Raw genomic sequence first — 23343 nt, 5'->3', positions numbered from 1 at the left:
CAAAAGTACATGGAGACCTGCGAGTCTCACACTACACTGCTTGAAAAGAAATTAAAATTATATTTACAAAAAAAAAAATAATAATAATAATTAAAACATAATAATACAAATGCCCCCCCCCCCCAACCAAGGCTCTGCATCACACACACAAACACACACTGCATTCATACACACACACACACACACACACACACTGCATTCATACATACACACACACACACACTTCACTCACACACACACACACACTGCACTCACACACACTGCATTCATATACACACACAGCATTCATACACACACACTGCATTCATACACACACACACTGCATTCATAATATACACACACTGTAAATAAATATTCAATTCATATCATTTTTGGGGGATCTAATTTTATTTAGAAATTTACCAGTAGCTGCTGCATTTCCCACCCTAGTCTTATACTCGAGTCAATACGTTTTCCCAGTTTTTTGGGGTAAAATTAGGGATCTCGACTTATATTCGGGTCGACTTATACTCGAGTATATACAGTATGTACAATTCACCTAGTGCAGCAAAAGTGTAGAAGGCTGCTGTGGTTCAGCAGCAGCAAAAAAGGGAGGTAACAGAAGTAAAAAAGGCCCACTCGTGGAACCACACTTTTATTTGAAGAGCATATTAAAGACAAACGTTTCGGGAGCCTTGTCCCGTCCTCAGTGTACAAATGTCTCAGGAAGCAACAGGATTGGTTTTCTAATTGAGACAGCCAATTTCTATTGAAACCTGCACTTAGTTTTTAGTTTTCTGGAGTGTCCATTTAAATACATTAAATCAGTTCTCCCAACAATGGGGGTTTGGCGGTTGGGGATAGGCAAGCCACAAGGGACCTGGCAAGTTCCATATTGAGGGATGTGTCCATCTGGTGTAAATGCAGTGTTGGCCAGCGCACTCTGAGCTGTACATGTGCAGAACGCTTCTGAAGTGCTCTCCCACTTTCTTTTCAAATATTTTTTATTGAAAAATGTTTATATTTTATAGCAATATATGCAACACAACAAGACAAAATATCTCAAAACATATCAGTTAACATAAAAATCTAATTATTTACAGTAGAAGAAACAATAAAGAATTAGAAGACAGCCTATCCAGTACAATAAGTTCCATGTATTCAGCCTTTACGAAATTTCAACCTATTATATTTTTCATGCGTTCCCAATTATCCCAGAATGCACTTAGTTTTGCATGTGAAGGAGACTAATGATAGCCTTGTGAGCTGCCTGCACCCTCTGGGAACTGCCCAGAAGAATTAGGTGACTGTGCCAACATTTCTAAAACTTCTATTCTCTCAATCAATCATTAAACACGTTAAAGACATCTAGAACGATTGAAAACAAGCAAGTGGTTAGGAATAAAGAGTGCTAGGTGGGTTCTGCAGAAGATACCAGAAAGGGAGAGATTTAAGATTAAACCGGTGCTAATTTAGATGCAAAGTGCTAAGCAGTGACATTTAGGTAGAGATTTAAACAAGGTAAAAAACATATGCAAATCTGGAGCACAAACCTAAATAATGTGCAATCACCATGGCAACAGCAGAATAGCTCTAATCATTTAGCACGTTACCCAAGAATAGCCTGCCCCCCCGTCCCTCCTCACCCAGATCTTTAAGATAAATTACAGGAAACGTTGTGATCCTCTTTTTCACCAATGAACGTTAGAAGCAGGACTGTATGTTTGTTTTGTAGTTTGGATAAATGGCAGTCATTACAGTCTGCACGAACAGTGATAGATTTCCAAGAGAGATTACAATGTAAACAGTCTGGCACTCTGGAGAGAACTTGAACTGCACAATGGGAGTCCTTGTTTCTAGACCAACTTAATAATATAAAGATGACCAAATGAGTTTCTTCTTTAGGAGTCTTTTCTATATTATTATTATTATTATTGGTATTTATATAGCGCCAGCTTATTCCGCAGCGCTTTACAATAAAAGGGGAATTTACCATGACAGGCGCATAGTCGCCATATGGGCAGGTGGAATTACCCGCCAAAACTTACACCCATAAACACACTGACACTAATGTATGGGTCAATATGTCCACAGCTTTAATAATGTTGATAACAATAAAATAAGTCATTGCCCAGCCGCCATCCCGCCATATAACATCATATGTCCCCGAAAAAAAAAAGCAATGACCCATAATTTCCGTAAATATAAATAACAATAATAACAAACATCATAAACATAATATAAGTGCCAAACTTTGTTAAATAACCGCTGTAGGGGGTATACCCCGATACCCCTACCACCCACCAGGTTCTGAGCCACCACCGAGCTCGAAACCTACCAAAGTTCATAACAAACCGTTTAACCAAACTCTTAAGCAGCAGCCGAACTGCCCTATTCTATTTACACTAACCCAGAGCCTGTTTGTCCCCAAACTTTTCTCTCTCTAGCCCTGCCGCTGTGACCAAACGGGAGCAAATACACCTTACCCCTTTAAATGGGAGGGAGGGACAAATTAGGCCAGGGAAGCAAATTAAAAGTGCCTAATTCTAAAATGGCGGTCTATTTATACTGGGCCAACCACTTAACACTCCAACTCCCAATCCCAGGGGGCCTTTCCCCTTTGCCCGCCTCCTAGCTCTGTCAAGCCCCATTCCACTAAGCTGCGCCTGTTCCATAGGGTTACAAATGAAACAATAACAAAGTGTAACAGGAACAATAGGTAGTTGAGGACCCTGTTCAAACGAGCTTACAGTCTAGAGGAGGTAGGGTTAAAAACACAATAGGAAGGGTATATAAAAAGTATCATTAAGACCAACATGCTTTTTTTTAAGCAATTGAATTGATCGTAGTGATGAGTCTCTGTCTTTAGTTTGCAGGTGATTCCCCTGAATAGAAAACTCGATGCCTGGTCATACAGAATGGGCTCTGAATGCACTGGAGCCTCTTTGGCAGAGCCATTAATGTGTATTCTAGAGTAGTATATTTTAATTGCTGCAAGGGGTTAACTGTCTATCGAGTTAACGTATCACAGGTCACATTACGCACAGCTCACTCACTGCCTTCATAACACAAATCTGTTAGAATCACCTGTAACAAAAGTCTGGCAATAAGATAACTGCACATATTGTTACTAAAATTGTCTGACGCAAAATACCGTATGTAAACTACATGTATCCGCAGATACAAACCACAAGAATAGAGAATGTAAAAGCGTGTTCTTACCTCTGGCAAGCTGGAAACTGCTTTACTGTAAAACGAAAGTGAAAGAAACTTAAAACAAGGCAGTCTGCCAGCACTGAGAGGGTAGAGAGTTTGAGAATGATGGGAGAGAGAGCTTCAGGATGGAGGGAGATGGGAGAGAGTCTGTGCTGGGTGGAAGACAGGGGGAAGAGAGAGGAGGGAGACAGTTTAGGAATGGAGGGAGACAGTTTAGGAATGGAGTGAGAGGGGACACAGTTTAGGAACAGAGGGAGAGGGGACACAGTTTAGGAACAGAGGGAGAGGGGACACAGTTTAGGAACAGAGGGAGAGGGGACACAGTTTAGGAATAGAGGGAGAGGGGACACAGTTTAGGAACAGAGGGAGAGGGGACACAGTTTAGGAACAGAGGGAGAGGGGACACAGTTTAGGAATAGAGGGAGAGGGGGGACTGTTTAGGAATAGAGGGAGAGGGGGGACTGTTTGTGAATGGGGAGAAAGGGGGACAGTTTAGAAATGGAGGGGATAGAGGAGACAGGTTGCGAATGGCTGGAGAGTGGGGAGACAGTTTGTGAAAGGAGGTGAGTGGCAAGACAGTTTGCAAATGAAGGTGAGACAGGAGACCGTTCAGGAATAGAGGTGAGATGGGAGACAGTTGGGGAATGGAGGTGAGATGGGAGACAGTTGGGGAATGGAGGTGAGATGGGAGACAGTTGGGGAATGGAGGTGAGATGGGAGACAGTTGGGGAATGGAGGTGAGATGGGAGACAGTTGGGGAATGGAGGTGAGATGGGAGACAGTTGGGGAATGGAGGTGAGAGGGAAGATGGGTGACTGTGTAGGAATGAAGGTGATAGGGGTGACCGTTCAGGAATGGAGGTAAGGGGAGATTGCTCAGAATGGAGGTGAGATGGGAGACAGTTAGGGAATGGAGAGGAAATGGGAGACAGTTCAGAATGTACACAAGACGATAGATGGTTCGGGAATGGAGGTGAGACGGGAGACAGTTCGGGAATGGAGGTGAGATGGGAGACAGTTGGGGAATGGAGGTGAGATGGGAGACAGTTGGGGAATGGAGGTGAGATGGGAGACAGTTCGGGAATGGAGGTGAGATGGGAGACAGTTGGGGAATGGAGGTGAGATGGGAGACAGTTGGGGAATGGAGGTGAGATGGGAGACAGTTGGGGAATGGAGGTGAGATGGGAGACAGTTGGGGAATGGAGGTGAGATGGGCGACAGTTGGGGAATGGAGGTGAGATGGGAGACAGTTGGGGAATGGAGGTGAGATGGGAGACAGTTGGGGAATGGAGGTGAGATGGGAGACAGTTGGGGAATGGAGGTGAGAGGGAAGATGGGTGACTGTGTAGCAATGAAGGTGATAGGGGTGACCGTTCAGGAATGGAGGTAAGGGGAGATTGCTCAGAATGGAGGTGAGATGGGAGACAGTTAGGGAATGGAGAGGAAATGGGAGACAGTTCAGAATGTACACAAGACGATAGATGGTTCGGGAATGGAGGTGAGACGGGAGACAGTTCGGGAATGGAGGTGAGACGGGAGACAGTTCGGGAATGGAGGTGAGACGGGAGACAGTTCGGGAATGGAGGTGAGACGGGAGACAGTTCGGGAATGGAGGTGAGACGGGAGACAGTTCGGGAATGGCGGTGAGACGGGAGACAGTTCGGGAATGTATAAAGTTTAGCTCCTGCATATTCTCAACACTGGCCATTCTAATGTAACTTTATTACATAGATTGTTTTCTGAGCCTGCAGACGTGTATTTTTGTGACAAATCCATCACACAACCCAATAAATCCTATACGCACAGGGTTATTTACTGTGAAAATTTTGAAATTTCAAATTTAAGGCCAGAGTAGCAGAACTGAAAGCATCACTGATTCAGAGAATGTTTCTAGTTTGGCTATTTTGACCTTAAATGTAAAATTCTATTTAAATTCTCACTTTAGTAAATAACTCACCACCCCCGGGTTAGCATAAAATGCTCAATATGGGGGTGCTATCTAACCTCTATGTTTCATCCCATTACTCTTTTGTAGCTTTGTAGATCCCTAAGTGAGTTATTGAATGGCTTGCATGTGATGAAGATGAGGATCTCAATGTCATTGTCGTCACTGCCACCCTCCTTCTCACTTACCACATCAATATTTCAATCTATTCGGGGGCTTGGATAATGGTGTTGCACCCAGTTTAACACCACATCGCGGTGAGATGGATCAGCACGTCTTTAATAGAACACAGCTTTGAAGAAATCATCTCTGCTCTAGACAATGCCAACCTCTCTCTGTGATGGTTCATTTTAGTTGAAACTTGTCTTAGAACTAACTTTAAGGTGATGTATTGAAATGTTGTACATGCGCTGCGAGTTTCTCTTACGCTTTATTATAACCACTTGTATACATACCGAGATCAAGACTCCCACTTACTCATACGCAGGTTCTTAAATGAGTGGAATAGCTGTGTTGAGAAAGTCCTAGTGATTTAAATGCATTGCGGAGTCAGCCATAGTGATCTGTGTTGTATATGTACTCATTAAGAGAGCCCACGCTGTATGTCTGACAGCCACTCTGGCCAGCCTCACTCGGGGCAGTCCACACTCAGAGAGCTGTTTAATTAGCTTGTGCTGTGCAAACTGAACTCCTGATGGCGCTTCAAGTTAGATGGGTTTGTGTTGCACATATTAGGGATCTGACTCTGAAATTCCCAGAGACAGGACACCTAAGATCAAAAAGACAGTGGGACATAAACCCCAAATCAGGAATGTCCTGCTGAATTCGGGACTCTTAAGAAGTATACAACATATATCTAACCAACAGTATGTTAACCAATGTTACAGTTTAATATAATTGTGTCGAAAAGGTAAGAGATGGAGTTTGAGGCAAAACCACATCAGTGTTTTGTGATTGCTGTCTAGTGAGCTGAAATGGGTACTTGTATCCAGATTGGTATAAAATTGGTGGTACTATCGCTGCCACCTAGTGGAAACTTTAATGGAATGCACTTAATTTTAAACATTGCTCGCGTTTACTGTAAATCACGTGACTTCTGATTCTGAATATATTAATTCTTACTTTTTTTTTTTATATATATATATATTTTTTTTTTACATGTATTACCCCACCCAATAACCACAAGACACAAGTTGGAATTGGATACAGCAGTTTACAGAGCATTTATTGAAACAACAAACTGCTTAGTAATAAACGGTGTTGGTTGTTGGGGTGATTACCAAAAACTATTAATACTACTCTCGTCTGTTTCTGAAGCCTGTTTTTTTTCCATTAGCCACTGCCACGTGAATTGTTCGATTTCACTGCCTGTACCGAATTCTAAGCAGTGACTAAATGAATACTTGCAAAAACATAATATTCAGGGATATAATTTTTTATTAGTGGGGTAATAGCTTCTTGATCCATGGAGAGATCTGACTGCCATTCTGGGGACAAGAGGGCATTTTTTTCCCAGTTTGTTGCAAAATTGGAAAGTGATTCAGACTGGGGTTTTTCCCTTCTTTTTTTTATCAACAGCAAAACAGATGTGAGGAAGGCTGAATTTGATGGACGCAAGTGTTTTTTTTGTTTTTTTTTCAACCTATGTAACTATGTAACCTGTGATTGCCATTCTGGGGTCAAGAAGGAATATTTTCCTAGTTTGTTGCACTATTGAAAGTGCTTTTGTCTTATTTTGGATTAAAAACAAGAGGAAGAAGAGGGTCGCTTATATTTATACACTGCAACATTGCTATGCCAACCGACATCTTCCACTTTGCACGCGGTGCAGTAGGACCCTTTACTGCTGGTTGAAGTATTATTTTCTCATCCATTAGAGGTGCTTACATAAATTGTTAGAAATTAAAGGAACATTATAGCATTAGGAATACAAAGATGGATTCCTAAGGCTATACTATACTGAGACCCACCTAGGTGTGCCCCATTCTCTTCCGTGAGGGTTTGAACGGCGAATATTTCTTAGCTTTTAGTACTTGCCTCTATGGCTCATGTACTGCAAAACACCACGCTGAACCAATCAGATGCTGCTCAAGGAGCATTTGCTCTATTACAGAGTCTATTTACTCGATTATAGCAGAGGAAGTGCCTCTAGTGGCTGTCAGAGATACAACAAGAGGCGCAGTAAACCTGCAATAAAAACATTGCTATTCCTACAGAATACTGAAGGCTTGAACAAACAGGGGCCCAATTACTGATTGCTACAATGATAATTTGCGCGTACAATGTTTCATAACATTGTCACAAGGCACAGTAAGAATCAGGCAGCAAGCCCTTAAAGAGAGTGAAGTCACATTTATAGTGGCGTATCTCTTAGTATAAGATAATATAAACATGCTATTAACACAGCCCAGTTAGTTCCCTAAATTATTAAAGTAAAAAAAGTCTAAACCAGAGTGGCTGGCAGAAATCCAGTAAAGTGTGCATTAGTCATCTTGAAACAGGAAGGTCATATGTTCACCGGTCATGAGAAAATCGCCTTGACTATGAATCTCATCTGCAGTGTTAGACACTAAATGAGTGCATTTGGTATCAAATGAAGTGCAATTCGTCCGAGATCCTAAAGATCGCAAAATTCTATATGCGAATCACTAATCAAATTAAGCAAGCAATGGACAACACAATATTCTTTCGTGATTCAGAGTTCCGTCCGAGGTGCCAAAAAGAAATTGGGGGGAAAAAGATTATTAATGGTTGATTTTATATACATTAAATGTTGATTTTATATACATAAAATTAAATGTTGATTTTTATATACATAACAAGTGAAAAAAATTGAAAAAAAAGGACAGCAGTAAAAATAAATAAATCTATTTCTAGATTTAAGAAATATATAATATAAATATAGATTTATTTTCCCCTCTGTTCATCCTTTTTTCCCTCTCTATGGGTTACTTCTTCTCACTTGATCTGCAAAGAAACTGCACCTATCGTTATACTGTTAAATATATACATAGTATTTATATTTTTCCGTACACAGATTAGCCAATTTTTGCACTATTTTGATTTGTCCGAAACAACCACACAGACTAAATTTGTCAGAACCGAAATGCCACATGGACGAAACCCAAATGAATCGAGTCTGATGAACAGAGTTTATTTTGCCATGTACAAGTCTACCAGACACCCATCATCATACTTTGTGTTGCTCTCTTATACCCTGGCTACTCCTGCTACCGTACTATGATGATAGTGGCAATCCTGGTAAGCTTTCTAGTGTGTCAAACCATGCTTCCTAAATAAACCCATCTCACCATTACATGGACAGTATTACACAGTCCCAGCCAATCCATAGAACTACATCTACTGTATTCATGGTTTGACCTGACTTATTTGGTGAATTCTTTGGGATCACCGAAGCTATCTTCTCTATCGAAACTTTCAATAGTCAACTACGTAATCAACTTTATTTATACCTCCTTAGGTGAACCCTGACCCTCTATATAATTTATATCCTTGTCTTGTTATCCTTGCCTATTTTGTTTGTATCTCATTACATCTAGATGGAGCAATAACTCTGGTTTTCTTGCAGTTAGACAAAAGTGTGAATAATTATGGTCTCAGTAGTTGGTAAAACAAAAGTCCATCTGAAGAAGGGAATTATAGATTGTTGGTTCTTTCTATTTGGCACATGGGTAGATGGTTGGTAGCTGAGTGTTGTTAAACCGCAAGGAAACCAGAGATAAAACCTGCCAGTCCTTTATAATCGGCTGGCTATAATAGCTTACACATTCACTGCAGTGCAAATAGAGATTGCCGCACTAGTTGATACAGGGTCTGGGTCTGTACAGCTTCAGGAGAGAAGTTTAACATTGATTTCAGCAAAACTAAATTGCTAACTAACAGGGTTATTCATCGAAGTGAGAATTCAGAGTGAATTTTAAATTGAAGGTCAAAATAGCCAAACTGAATATAGCTTACAAATTATATTTCTTAACTATAATCAAATAAACAAAATATAAACAACAAATTATATTTCTTTATTTATGTACTTGCGTAAATTGGGGGCCAAGCTTGGGCAAAGTATGTGAATTTGTTAATTGCATGTGTGCATACGGCACTGCTGGGGGGGAATTCTAAGCGTGCGCATGCGCAGTTGTTGCCCTGTTAGATGACTTTGATTTATTTAATTATTATATCTGTAAACACTCAATAGTATTTACTGGGGTGAAGGAACGATGAGCTGCCACGTCCCTCTCACTTCCTCTTCAAACCACTGATGTGATTGATGTTTACCAGCCCTTTGTGCGGTAAAGTCTTTGAGATTCACTGTCGTATTAAAGCACCTGTTTTCTCCTGAAAGTATCACAGATTGGAGAGCAAACCACTGCCGTTTGCGGGAAATTCCGACAGTCCTTAAAATGTAGCAAGGTAGTATTGGGAGCATATAGGAGGTTGTGATTTAACTCATAATAAAATAAGTCATTGTAGAAATGCCCCAATGCACGTTTTGTGAACCTCTAGTTTACTTTATCTGGGAGATTTAATGGGGTACTGTCACTTCCTAAAATTTAAACCAACCTAATAGATAATGAAATGTTAGCTATTGGTTTTGCTTTTTTAACAACAACAGAATTTCTTTAGAGGGGCAAAACCAGGCAAAGTATTTAAATACGTTTCTCCATCAGATGTTTGAGTTTTGTGTTTGTGATTAGGTGGGTGAATACAACTTGTTTGGGGTATGGGTTGATGGTGCATGTGACTGGGTGGGTGGTTAGATGATTGACAGGGCTGGAAGAGGGTGTCTGTGAATGGAGGGATTCATGCTTGTGGGGTTACTTGTGTGGGAGGGAATGGGGCTGTTTAAGGTGTAGTATGAACAGGGGCTGTATGTGAAGGGAGACTTGTGTGTGTGTATTTAAAAGTCTTGGTGCAGGATGGGTCGGTGCTTACCCTATTCTGAAAACTTCACTGGCTCTGTGTATTATATTCCCTGCTGGGCGTATAGTGCCAAGAGACTACACTTCGCCTAGTATAGAAGCAGTTTGTGTAGGTGGCAATTTGGGTTGAGCCCTTTTTTTATTTTCTCCCCTCCTAATCTGATTACACATATTGCACTTAATATAACGAATTACTTTATTTAGTGTACAAATATTTTGATGTAGATGATATATTTTGTTATTACGCAATTTGGAATGTGATTTGATTAGGCATAATTACTCCCTCAAATAAGACAAAGGTTTGTTTTTTCACTTTATTTTAATATTCCATATTATTACTTTATTTTTTTGCACTTATTAGACTTAATATTATGATGTGCTTAATTGAAATGTTTTGATATGTCAATTGTCACAACATAATTGAAGGAAAACTTAAATTTTTAACTGGAATTAGAAGTTACAAGATGTATATATGGCGTGGTTTGGATTTTGTATTCACTTCCATAAGCCTTTTTTTTTTCTTTTACTTATTCTTTTTAATGTATTTATTTATTTTTCCTCTTTCACTTCTGGTTTGTTGGTAATGCCAAATGACCTGAAATTATTGGGTGCTATATTAAGAAATTTACCTCTACACCTCGAAACTTGTTATGATTCAGTTGCAATACCTTAGTGGCTATAGGTGGGCATGGAAGTATTTCACAAATACTCCAAAAGGGATTGTGATCTCAATATGTTGTTATTTATGGCATCTGTATGCTTTTGCCTTCCCAGCTGAGTTAGGAAAAATGCACCCACTGGGCGCACAAAATGATAGGAATAGGAGGCTAATTTCTTACCCTTGGTAAAGTAGATTAATTACTCCCTTAAAGGGACACTATAGGCGCCCAGACCACTTCAGCTCATTGAAGTTGTCTGGATGTATATTCCCAGGTCCCCCAGGTACTCCTGGCTCCATAATCACGTAAACATGTGGCCTTATGGTACATGGAATATTCCTTTAATAAATCGAGCTGAAAAAAAAAAATCAGAGAAAATAAAAACCGCACACAACTGACTGTGACAGATGATAAATATCCACCATTGTCGTTGTCAAGTCACAGGAACCTACTCACAATGAATTGTTTGCTTTAATAGAAATGCCTTTCTCAATACAATGGAAACGACTTTAACAAAGCAAAGAGCATAATGACGGTGCTTTGATCAATTTATATTGGTACAGATTAGATTAAAAGTTCGTAGAATGTACCACTAAGCTAAATCCATGTACTTCATTTAGGTCCCTCTCAGAAAAAGTTAAGAACTCTGAACTGTATGTTACTTATAGTCTTCTGTCTTTCAATCCATTTATCACTGATTTAAAGCCCTCTCCCAACCTGTCTGAACACATATTTTCATACCGGAGAAAAATGTGGGCGATTTTAATTATTTATGTTTCATTGAAATTCTTTCCTGTCTAACCTGTGATACAATAACAATACTGAATGTTATAAGGTTACATATTTATGAAATAGAGAAAATAAACACGAACAGTTATCACAAGTGTGGTATGACTATATACATAGAAAGGCAGATCTATTGTTTCAGAGGGGTTTAATTTGTGCACGCTTACTGTACACAGGTCATTGCTAGGTTCGAAAAATAGTAGGGAACTAGAGCTAAAAAAAAATGTGAGGAGTTCTCCCAAAGGAGTCCTCCCACATCGTTTACCACCTGCAATAGTTATACACCTAGAATTTTCGGTTAATGGGATGGACCTGCTAATTCCTTTCTTTAATGATTTGAATCTGGCTTTAAATTGGCTTGCATTTTGACGGCCAAAAGAACCGCTTTTTAGATTAGGTCATCTGTAAGGAGAATTCCAAAGTCTGCACAGCTATGCGCTCCAAACCTATGGACTGCAAATTGTCTGCCATTTCAGCAGTCTCAACCCAGAAAACACGGAGGTCACTTCTCCATAGTTAACTCACACATGACAAAAATAATGCCGCTTTAGATGACACAAGACTGGATAAAATAATTGAAAAACTAAGCTTAGGGGTTATCCTCCTACCCTCCTCCTTGAGTAGTGGGGAATAGAGTATCTACTCTTGAAAGAAAGGACGTCCTGAAACCTAAAGTTGTGAAGCCCTTAAAAAAACTAAAAGAATCCCATTTGTCACTACTTATAGTCCCATTAACAACTGGGTGAGACCCATTTTGGTAAATATTGCAAGATTCTTAGCCATACTTAGACTACAATATCTAAATGCCAATTGCATCCTATCAGCACCTACAGACCTTAATAAAAGTATCAAACACCCTAATGAAGGTAGATATTGGCACTCTGAGGAACAAGAGACAAACTTTCTTGCCTTTCCAAAAATGTGGGCCTTTCTCCTATTTCACTTGTGGGTCCTGCAATAGTGTCATAAAGAGTGACACAATTTCCCACAGTATCTGCTGGTTGAGACTGGAGATGAACTGGGCTGTTCCTGATCTCAATGTGTTCGCACTACTAGACTATGGGTAGAACAGACACTAATACCTTTAACGTACTATACAGGGTGACCTGGTGATATGGTCAGTTTAAGGGGTGACGAATATGAATTTGAAGAAATAAGTCTGCCTTTTTTGGGGTTTTTTTTTTTTTTTTTATTTCTTCTAACTAGTTTTTTTTCCAACCTGCATGTAGCTACCATTTTTTTATTTTTGAATTTTGATTTCCTGCTCACCTTTGCATGCTGCAGGAACACAGCTCTATATAAAATATAACAAAACATATCACATGCATGTTGTACTGTTCTCTTCTTGTGAACAGGAAATAGTCATACAGGATGCGTCCTTATGGTCAGAAATAAACAGGTATGATTAAAGGGGAATGCACCTGGCTTAGGGTCTTTATAACTGCTGGTTCTGTATCTTCTATGTATGTAATAAGTGGTCATCTATTTTACCCTTTTTCTAATGTGATTTCAGAATTCATGGTTTGTAGCTCAATGGACGCATCAAGGCTCCCCATTTAAATATAAGCATTTAAATCTTTGTAAATAGGCATTTTTTTTATTTCCATTATTTAACAGTAATATAAATTGGCAGACGGAAACCTTTTGGGATATGCACATCACATTATTTGCTTATATTCAAACAATCTACGATGTCTTGAGTTATACTTGGTTCTCGGAAAATCTTCTTCTACATCGATTTTTTGAGGAAATCCACAAGCAAATGATGAGGGAATCCAAAATCCATTTGGACTATCAAATAACCCTACGTAAAAAAATACAAATCATAAATTAGCAGAACGTCTCTATTACCAGTTATGCCACATTCTCGTAGTTCTCTAGATTGTAAGCTCTTTCGTGCAGGGTCCTCATCAACCTATTGTCCCTGTAATCTCATTGTCACAATTACGCCTTTATAATGTTGTAAAGCTCTGCGGAATAATTTGGCGCTATATTATATGTTATAATTATTGGTATTTATAATGTAGCAAATTCAGCACACGAGGCCACTGGCATGTTATAATAGTGAGCACTCCGTATAATGAGATACCACTGATCCAATTTGCTGATGGTAAGTGGGTCAAGTATTGACATAATTGAGACATATCTAACTCAGAGAGTGCAATCTCAGATGTGGCAGATGTGTAACTGATTTTATGGAGTTTCCTGCACTGCCCCCTAGAGGTCAGGCAATTAACCATCAAATTCACAGCACTAGGGTGCACATCTATCAAATCTACAGGTACGTTTTGTTTTTATATATACTTTGTTTTGTTTTCATTTTGTTACACAGGATTCTAAGAAGTGAATAATCCCAAATAAAGTACAACAGACTTCCAATTATGTAGGGAATACTGTGGAATCAAAACTGGTTGTATGTTGCCTTTAAAGGGACACTATTGTCACCAAACCAACTACAGGTTAATGAAGAAGGTTTTGTGTATACATCATGCCCCTGCAGTTTCACTGTTCAATTCCATTTAGGAGTTAAATTACTTTGTTTCTGTTTTTGCAGCCCTGGCCATGCCTTTATTGGTTGTGACCGACACAGCCTGCATGAAATAAATGGCTTAAAGTTCAATAGAATGTTAACTTGCTTTAGAGGTAGTTATCGCCTTCTCCGTAAATTGAACTTTAAGAACACACAGGAGGCTCCCTCAATGTCTACCAAGCTATTAACAGAGCCGGAGACAATACATTCTAACTTAAACATAATGTGCAATAAAGGAAGTATAAACATTAGATCTCAATTTACAGGAAGTGTTTAGGGAGACTGTGCAAGGCACATGCAAGGAGGTGTGACAATGGCTGTATGAACAAAGTGATTTAACTCCTAACTGGAAGAGAAGTGAGCAGAGAGGACGTGTATGGGCATGATCTATACACCAAAACTGTTTCATTAAGATAAAGTTGTTGTGGTGCAGTGTCCCTTTAATTTCCCATGTCTGCCATAGTAAGCTTTAAATAATTGTGTAGTCTGTTAACTCTTCCATGTTAGTCTACTTGTATCAGTCAATGGTAACTAAATAAATAAATATTGTAAGCTGGCAATGGGAACCAGAACGAATGCTTATTTACCCCATTATAAGCACTGCCCTACGCATGGGGGTAAATTCAGCATTACAGAAAGCAATATGTAAAAATGAAAAATATACATCACCTCATATGGTATTATCTCCGGATTTATAATCTCAAACAAATAGAGCCCTTTACTGTTCATTAGAGACGTCAAGGCTGGCTCCAAACCTGAAAGGAAATGTTTTATTTAATAAATCTGAAAAATAGTTTCTAACTGAATCTATTTAGACATCCTAAAAAAAATATGTGAATGAAATGTGTGACTACACACCCTAAACTAGTGCCATTCGTGTAAAATTAAATTTAGACCGCTTTTAAAGTGGAAACGTCTTGCAGAAAATTCTTCCCATATTATTGTAGGGTTGAGAACTGAAAACGTTTTTTTTTTTTTTATATTTTTCTATCTGCCGTCATCTATTGGAAGTTATTTAAAGCAATTGTCCAGTTTTCAAAATAGACAACTGGAGTCACCATATCTAATGCTAAGCGAGGCAGGACCTCTGATTACTCTGCATCAGGTGCCTTCATGGGAAAAGAGGCACTGGAGCTTACTTCGTGCGGGTACAAGCTCACATTGCATGCAGTATCACCCACATTAAATACAGCACTTGTGTGACACCCACATAACATGCACAGTGAACATAACGCCTATATCACACGCATACTCTATAATGCATATAGAACTCACTTTATATATAACCTATAACTCCAAATGGCAATTGTAGTAAATACAGCATCAATACAACACATCTAGCAACAATAACAAACATACATTAAAACGACACTCCACTACCCAAATTCAAAATAAGTTTAAAAATCACGATTTAGTAAATATAACCCCAATGAAAACCTGCAGGTATTTAATCATTAGGGTTATATCTAAAAACAGCTTGCAAAACATGCAGATCTCTTAGATGTAGATTTTACAAGCCCTTCCCTTCTAAACCTGCCCAGACTTCCCAATACAACTCAATGAGAAGGCTTTACAAGGCAGGTGCTCTGGGCAATTGCTGCCTCTTGAGTTTAGCTCCACTGAGCGAACCAAACCAGGAAGTAACAGGACTGACTGATTGACAGCCAGAGTCTTCACGCATAAGGCTAATGTGCATTAGGTGTCTAAAGTACTCTTTTAAATGCCTGTTGTTTCTGCAGTGCAGAGATCTTTGTGCTCTCTATTTCTATAATTCCCACTTGGCTATGCGGCATTATTTGTGTGAGTGATATGTAATGCAGGTGTAAGCAGCAAGTTTAAAGGAACATTGTAGCGTCTGGAATACAAATATGTATTTTGATTGCTACAGTGCCATTACCATTTCTCTGCCTCCCGTAACGTCACCTGGCTCTAGAGCCGATGGCCAATCCAATGCTTCTCTTAGAGGAACATCGGGAACTGATATGCATGCGCAACAAGTACTGTGCACGCATCCAAATGCTTCTCATAGGGAATCCATTGAATCTAATCCTTTCCTATAAGCGGAAACCTCACGTGACTAAGTAAGTATTACTCATTGTAGAGAAAGCGTCTCTGGTGACTGTCAGTATGAAAGCCACTATAAGTGTGTTTATCCCTGCAATGCAAACATTACAGTTTCTATAAAGCTACAGTTTTCTTTAACCCTGTAATGTAAACATTACATTACTACAATATTTTACTTTGCAGGGTTAGAATAACAGGATCGTTGGTATGAAGTGGTCTGAGTGCATTTAGTGGCCGTATTAAGCAAGCAGTAGGATGTGCATACATTGTACTGTGTGTAACATGGAGCATTTCATCTATTATATGTATGATAGAAAGGAGTATAGGTAATGAAGTGTGAGCCATTTCGCCAGGAAATACCCTAAGCGCCAGGATTTCTAGGCGCTATGATAACCTGACCCCTATCAAGCCGTGAAGTTAAGATTTATAGAACATGACCACGCTGTACAATTTAAATTACACGGTTAGTATTTCATCAAACAAGTTTGATAAAAGGTACAGTAAATACAGACCGTGCAAACTTGCGTGTGAGTTAGTCGATATTTGACTAACTGATATAGCTAAGACGATGGACAAGTGAAAATGATGTCCCCAGTGATCCGTACATAAGGAGTGTGTGTTTGTGTATAATATTTCTGTTAGTGTTTATATTTCGTGTTTGATAATAAGAGGGAAGTGTTCGTGAAAATAGATGCACATAGTCCTCCTGCATTACTATCTGTCTACGTGGCACATTTATCATTGTTGGGTTTGATCATTCAACACGTGCAGTTAATAAGTTACCTGCAGAAGGAACTTACGTTCTATAACTGTTGGGATCCCAAACTTTGATACGGTTTTATTGAGAAACTGGTTCAAGGCCGCCTCCTTCTGATGCTCTTCCTGAAAAAAGAAATCCAGTATTTATCTGTCTCCTTGTACTTTTACTTGTTATTATGTGCCTTCAAAATTCGGCAAGTTTCCCGTATACCCACCGTAGATATATGTAAGGAGCTAATGACATTTTTGATGTGAACTCTGTGGAAAAGAGAGACATACTTGTAAGAACATTTGTACCCTCTCTGTGCCCACTAAACCATAAAAAGAATGTAGCATGTTTGATGTTTGCCAACTTACACATCATCCACAAGGTGTAACCTTAGTTTTTTATCTGCATAAGAAGCTTGGATTGTAGTGATGACGTCCTGTAATACAATGCAAATGCATGAAGTAAACATGACAAGCCCTCACCGAAAGACAGAACTTAAAAATAATGAAATATTGGACGGGGCCCACTCGTAGCTCTTTTAGCCAATTGGTGGACCTTTCCATTAGCCCATCTGACTGAGCCTACACAAAAACGACTGCGTTTTTAACACTCATTGTAGATGTGAGATGAGTACGGTTATTTTTTATAAATGAATACTTTACAATAAGTGTTTTTTAATATTTCATTAGACTGTATTTTTCTATTATACATATCAGTCACAAAATGGTGGGACGAAAAAGAGATGTTAGATCTTCAGGAACATACACTGTATTATATCTCATGACATAAACTGTTACTTTCCATGGAATTGGAGTAGTAAGAGTATGTGGAAATTTTAGTCGTTCTAAACTTTGCGATTAACATAGTGTGTAGTAAACCCTTACCACTTACTGTTTCAAAATATAACTTGGGTTTTTCATCCAAAGAGGTGGAGAGCTGGACAGCTACAGATGATGTGACCAGAGTTCCTTTTGGGGTGATTCTAATTTCAGGAGGTGTTAGGCTCCACACTTTTGTTAGGGAACTGTTGCTTGATGCTTTGTGGAAGATCTGAGATGACCAGAAAAACACTTGTGAGCTAACAAAATACACCGGTCTAGGTCACACTTTGTATCGTCTCCTCTCAGCGCTGCCCCTTCTAATGGATAACTGAAAGCTCCTAAGCTGGAGCTTCTGTTAGCTCTTAGCTATACCCTGCAGTGCAGAGCTTCTGTAATTGGCTGAGAGCATCAGCTATTTGTTTGCAGCCAAAAATCCAAGCCCTGCACTGCTTAGCTCAGACACAGAACTTCCAGCTCTCCGTCGAAATTAGCACGTACAGGGAGCAGTGCCAGGTGCACCCCAGGTGAGAAGTCAAATCCCTCTGACACAGTTTCACTAGTTATAGTGGGGTACTCAGTTAGCTGTAGTGGTTATGGTACTTGGGGTGCTTCTTTAAGGCAGGGCTTAACAATTTTAGAAACAGGCTACATTTATTATAGATTTATGAATCATGTGACCCATCTTATTTTACTAGTAATTCACAAACTCATAAAAGAACCTTATAGCGTTGGAATTCAGTTTTGTATTTCTAACTCTCCAGTGCCCCTATCCCTATTTGTACAAAGGTGTCCTTTCCCCCTCCCATCATGTTTTCCTAAGGGCTTCTGCATCACGAGGTTTAATAGGTCAGTACAATAGATGGTCCTCTAGTGACTGTCACTATGAAAGACACGAGAGGTGAATTTAACCCTATATTGCAGGGATAAAAGGATAGTGTCACTACACCCAGACCATTTCAATGAGATTAAGTGTCCCTTTAAGTTAACCATTCATAGGCTACCAAAAGAAGACAACCCACCCCCCCCAAAAAGATAGAACATACGTAGGTATATATATGGCTACCAGACTTCTAACTTTGTCAAGCCCTTGTGTAATGGATGCTCCTTTCCCAACCCTCAATAATGATCTTTCTTGTTATATTTGATTACACTTTGAGAGATCGTTGACTCTAGTCTTAACTATATAGGAGGGAGTGGTGCATGGACAGCCTCCCTCAACAGTATGCAGAAGTTGTAATAATAAAAGAACCCTGCAGGGGGCAGCAATATGACATTCACAGCAAGCTATCTTTAACGGAGAACTACTTAAAAATACTTTTTGTTTATTTAGTGAACTGTGATGTTCGGAATTTTTTAAATCACTGTAGGTACATGTGCAAAATTCAGCTATTTATGAGGGTGGATATCAAAAATATAAGGTTTTATATAGGGTGACCCATAATTATTTGCAAGCCGTGAAGTTATCTTTTATGTTTCGCCCTGGAGGGGATTAATGATTGTTAATAAATCGTAAGCTATAACGAGCAGGACTTGCGGTGTCTATTTGCTTAAAATGAGCTATCATGTTTTTTGTTCTTTCAAAGGTCCCCCCCACCCTCAAGGTGATATGTCCCAATTAATGGTCCATGGAAGAAAAGATAGGTAGGTTCTCACCATGTTCCTTTTCAGCGATCTATAACTCCTGGTTGTTCTATTAGAAGCCAGTATCGCTGATGCATAGATTAACTCACTCTCTATGCCAGGGATAGACAATAATAATTCTCTTACACCCATAATGCTGGCAAAGCATCATGGGAGGTGTAGTCCAAAACATCTGGAGTGCCGAAGGTTGCCTATGCCTGCTCTATGCTGTGGGTATCTGAGAAGGGCATGATATGGAAGCTCTAGCCTTTGCCTAAATTTACCAAACATTGGCACTTACACAAGACATTTCTATAATCACATACATCTTTTCATTCTATATACTTTCAGTGAAATTTCAACTCAGGTCTTTACAATTTTTTTGTAAACATTTTATCTTAATGAAAAACTCAAACAATCACAACACTTATCATAAATGTCTAAAATAACCCTTTATTTTCCTCCCGTGACATTATAGAGCACTGTAAGAACTACGTTGACACTTAACAATGTCGGCATAATAATAAATTTATAATTAACAACACAGCATTAATTATATATTGCTCTTTGACTGCTGTGCCAATGTTTCTTTTGACAATATATTCAATAGCAGAATGATCTGTGACCGTAATGAATCATTTTTGCACGACAGATGTCTATGAATTACATAGAGTTTATCCGGCCCATAGGTTAATTGTCAATATTTGAAAACCTTGCTTGAATGTAGGGCAATTAATGGTCCTTTAACTATCAATAGGATTCTTGAAAACTCGGCAAGCTTTTATTATACAATTGGTTTCCTAAAGTAATTTTACTAATTTACAGGGTTATTTACTAAAGTGAGATTTGTCAGGATTCAAAGTTAGGTTGGCTACATGATTAAAGGGGCACTACAGTCACCAGAACAACTACAGCTTAATGTTCAGATGAGTATAGTCAGTCCCTGCAGGCTTTTTGCTGTAAACACTGTCTTTTCAGACAAAAGGCAGCGTGTCTACATTACAGCCTAGGGATAACTCCACTGGCCACTCAGATGGCTTACTAGAGGTGCTTCCTGGGTCAGTGCTGCACAGTGTGCAGTACTGACGTTCTGCGTCTCCATGCTGAACTTTCCTATAGAGATGCTTATTGGCCAGGGAGGCATTTGACTCCGCCCGTCTTTCCTTCTTGGCTGAGATCATCAGAATTGACAATCTCAGCCAATCCGATGCTCCCTCCTATGGCGCTGGGAGGCGAGAAGTTGTTTTTAACACTATAAGGTCAGGGAAACATGTTTGTGTTCCTTTTGCTGTAAATAATTTTGATCTCCTGATCCTGAGTAAAACTCCTTCCATTTTGCACTACTCTGTGAAGCCTTTTGGAATTTGATTTAGTATTCAAAGTGAGTTCAAAGAGAATTTCAAATTTAAGGTCAAAACAACATGAACTGGAAAAATTCTCCAATTCAGCTGTGCTTCCAGTTCGGCTCCTATGACCTTAAATTTGAAATTCACTTTACATTTCTGACCGTTCTCACGTTGGTAAATAACCCTAGTCACCCTGAAGATTCTGATAGGATCTTTTTTGTTGTAGCACATCTGGGAAATCGAGTGCCTTATATTGAAAACAATGTTGCACTAGGTGATGTGATAGTCCATAGAAGATCCAAATATTTTAAGGCACAGGGCTTCAATCAGATACACAGGAACTTTTCAATAGATATCCAAAGATGGTGAATTGGAAACTGAATTGCAAAATCTCATCAAAAGTTGTTGTTTTGGAAGAATTCACCAACGTAGCGAAAGTCGCAGCTTGATTATGTTAGCCTGAATTTTGCAATTAAGTTCACAATGTAGCGATTTATTGTGATCAATACAGCTGTTAACATTGTATTTGTTACCTCTTGTAGGATTTCCTGGTTAGATTCTGTATCATCTTTCAAGATTTCCTGAAATAAGCAGACACCAGACACCATTAGTCACATATTACTCAATTATAGATCGAATCCCAATCGATATATTTTATGAGTTTTATTTTGGTTTATATTCAGACAGTTTTTTAGTCTGGCATTGTACTCAGAGCACCATAACTACTACACCATGCTGTGGCACTCTTCTCCCTGGTTCAGAGGCAGGGCCGGCGCAACCTTTAGGTGAACTAGGCATTCACCTAGGGCGCCGGCCTGCTGGGGGGGCCCACTGGGATGATAACATTGGGTGTTCCATTAAGATGATGATTTGACCCCATCGTATGGGTGACAGCTCAGATTATCTCCAGAAACATATTTACGTGATTCGTGCCAATTTTTGCTGCATGATTAACATTTTGGTTGACTTCTGGTTTAACTCATAAGCATTTTAATTGGACTTCCAACGCAGTTATTCTGAGACATTCTGAACACCGAAACGATAACCGCTTAGTGCAGTGGTTAAGGTGCAAGGAGTCTTTGGGATTCCACGCCATCATGTTATTTTTTTTGTAAATCTTGTTTTATTGAATAGGAAAAGGTTAAGAGATTCTCGTTGAGGCACGCAGGCCTCCTTGAAAGGAATGTAACTTGTAAGAATACATATAAATTGTTCAAACAGTGCGTAAATTAGAGTTCACAGCTGTACAGATATATGAAAATAGTGCGGCAAAAAGCCCGCCTGGAGTGCAATACGCCTTATGTAGCTATCGCAACAGAATTATGCGGCTGTGAGCGGGTGGCATATATCACCGGGCCTGTGTATGCGTTACATTGTCCATGTCCCAAGTCTGAGCATGTGTACGTAGTCATAATTGTATCGCTCTCAGTTCTCGTACATGTTGCTTATGTTTCCAGGGTATAGGGGAAGTATGGGAGAAAGAGGAAAGAAGGTAAAAGGGAGAGTAGAGAGAGGCAAGGGGGGAATAGGTATAGAGGAAAAGGTCCGTCCCAGTAGTCCGCACCTCCATGACCGGGCGCGGTGGGCAGGAGTAGGGCGTCTAGGTGGTAGTTCGTCCCTGTATTGGTGATCCATGGCGCGTGTGCAGGGAGGCGCGGTATGGCATGGGACCTGTCGTTGATCCCGTCTTACTCATGAAAGGGCCTGTGGGTTTTGGACTGCCATGTAGTGTCGCCTCCACCTCCCAAGAAGGTGGGTACCCGTTTGTTTTTCTGTGTGGTGAGGTGTATCCCGCGCCCCTCGAAGGAGTTGTGGTGTGTGTTGGTTGGTCGAGTGGGCCTCGAGCTAGGCTGTGTGCGGTGTTAGTGCCAGTCGCCCAACTAGCGAACAGTAGTGGGTCATCAACCGAACATAAGTAGACATCTGAAAGCGCATCGTCTCGGGTTGTGTTCCTAACCGCAGTGGGTTATCATGTTAAGGTGTCTCGGCCAACTGAGGGTGAGTGGGTTCGGGGGCGGCTGGTTTGCTCCCCTTCTTGTGACCTGTGTGATATGTGCCCTCTATCTGCTCATGTTATTGTTTTAAACTGTTTTTACGTGGTCTGACGCTTCCTTGATTTCTGTACAAATCATTTGATGGGCTTTAGTTCATTTGGCAATCCATCCCTGCATCATTGCAATATACTGTCAGTAGATGGCAGCAGAGTATAATCAGATAGTATAACCAGATACAAATTTGGGAGTGCAGGGTATGGATATAGGAAGATGTTTTGGAATTTGTTTTAACAAATAAAGGTGAAGGTTTGACATATGTGACCTGTAAGTGAAGAGGACAAACGAGCTTAGAGTCTAAAAGTACGAGGGACAAATAGACAGATTGAAGGGATGGAATAAAATTATCTGGATATAAATGAAAGGATGGGATGGTTGCTTGGGAGGAAGGAGTGCAATGGAAGATTATCATGGATGGGGGGGTTAAGGGACAAGAAGTGTGTATTTAGGTATTTATTTAAAAGACTGCAGAGATGGGGAGAGTCATGTGGCATTGGAGGGCATTTCATAAGGAAGGGACAACACTGGAGAAGTCTTACAGACGAACGTCTGGAGTGCAGATATGAGAACGGGACAGTAACAACTGGCTGAGCAAACTGGAGCAGGATGGAACATATCTGCTAAAGAGGAAGAGAGATGAGC

The 23343-nt window shown here is 39.8% G+C and overlaps 1 protein-coding gene and 1 long non-coding RNA gene across 2 annotated transcripts in view; one reads left to right on the top strand and one right to left on the bottom strand.

The window, feature by feature from the left end:
- Positions 1 to 23343, top strand: part of LOC134578777 (uncharacterized) — a 495152-nt gene that overhangs the window by 297305 nt on the left and 174504 nt on the right. The gene's annotated exons all lie outside the window — the stretch shown is intronic.
- CETP (cholesteryl ester transfer protein) overlaps positions 13091 to 23343 on the bottom strand; it is a 62176-nt gene continuing 51923 nt past the window's right edge. The window contains exons 10-16 of the mRNA XM_063437910.1: positions 21184 to 21231; positions 17755 to 17913; positions 17232 to 17299; positions 17090 to 17132; positions 16916 to 16997; positions 14721 to 14806; positions 13091 to 13325 (exon numbers count right to left, since the gene is read on the bottom strand). Coding sequence (XP_063293980.1) covers positions 13251 to 13325; positions 14721 to 14806; positions 16916 to 16997; positions 17090 to 17132; positions 17232 to 17299; positions 17755 to 17913; positions 21184 to 21231 — 561 coding nt within the window. The 3' untranslated portion in view covers positions 13091 to 13250. The remainder of the gene's footprint in view (positions 13326 to 14720; positions 14807 to 16915; positions 16998 to 17089; positions 17133 to 17231; positions 17300 to 17754; positions 17914 to 21183; positions 21232 to 23343) is intronic.

Source organism: Pelobates fuscus, chromosome 12, assembly GCF_036172605.1.
Source record: "Pelobates fuscus isolate aPelFus1 chromosome 12, aPelFus1.pri, whole genome shotgun sequence".
Lineage (NCBI taxonomy): Eukaryota > Metazoa > Chordata > Amphibia > Anura > Pelobatidae > Pelobates > Pelobates fuscus.
This window is presented reverse-complemented; position numbering and strand designations above follow the sequence as displayed.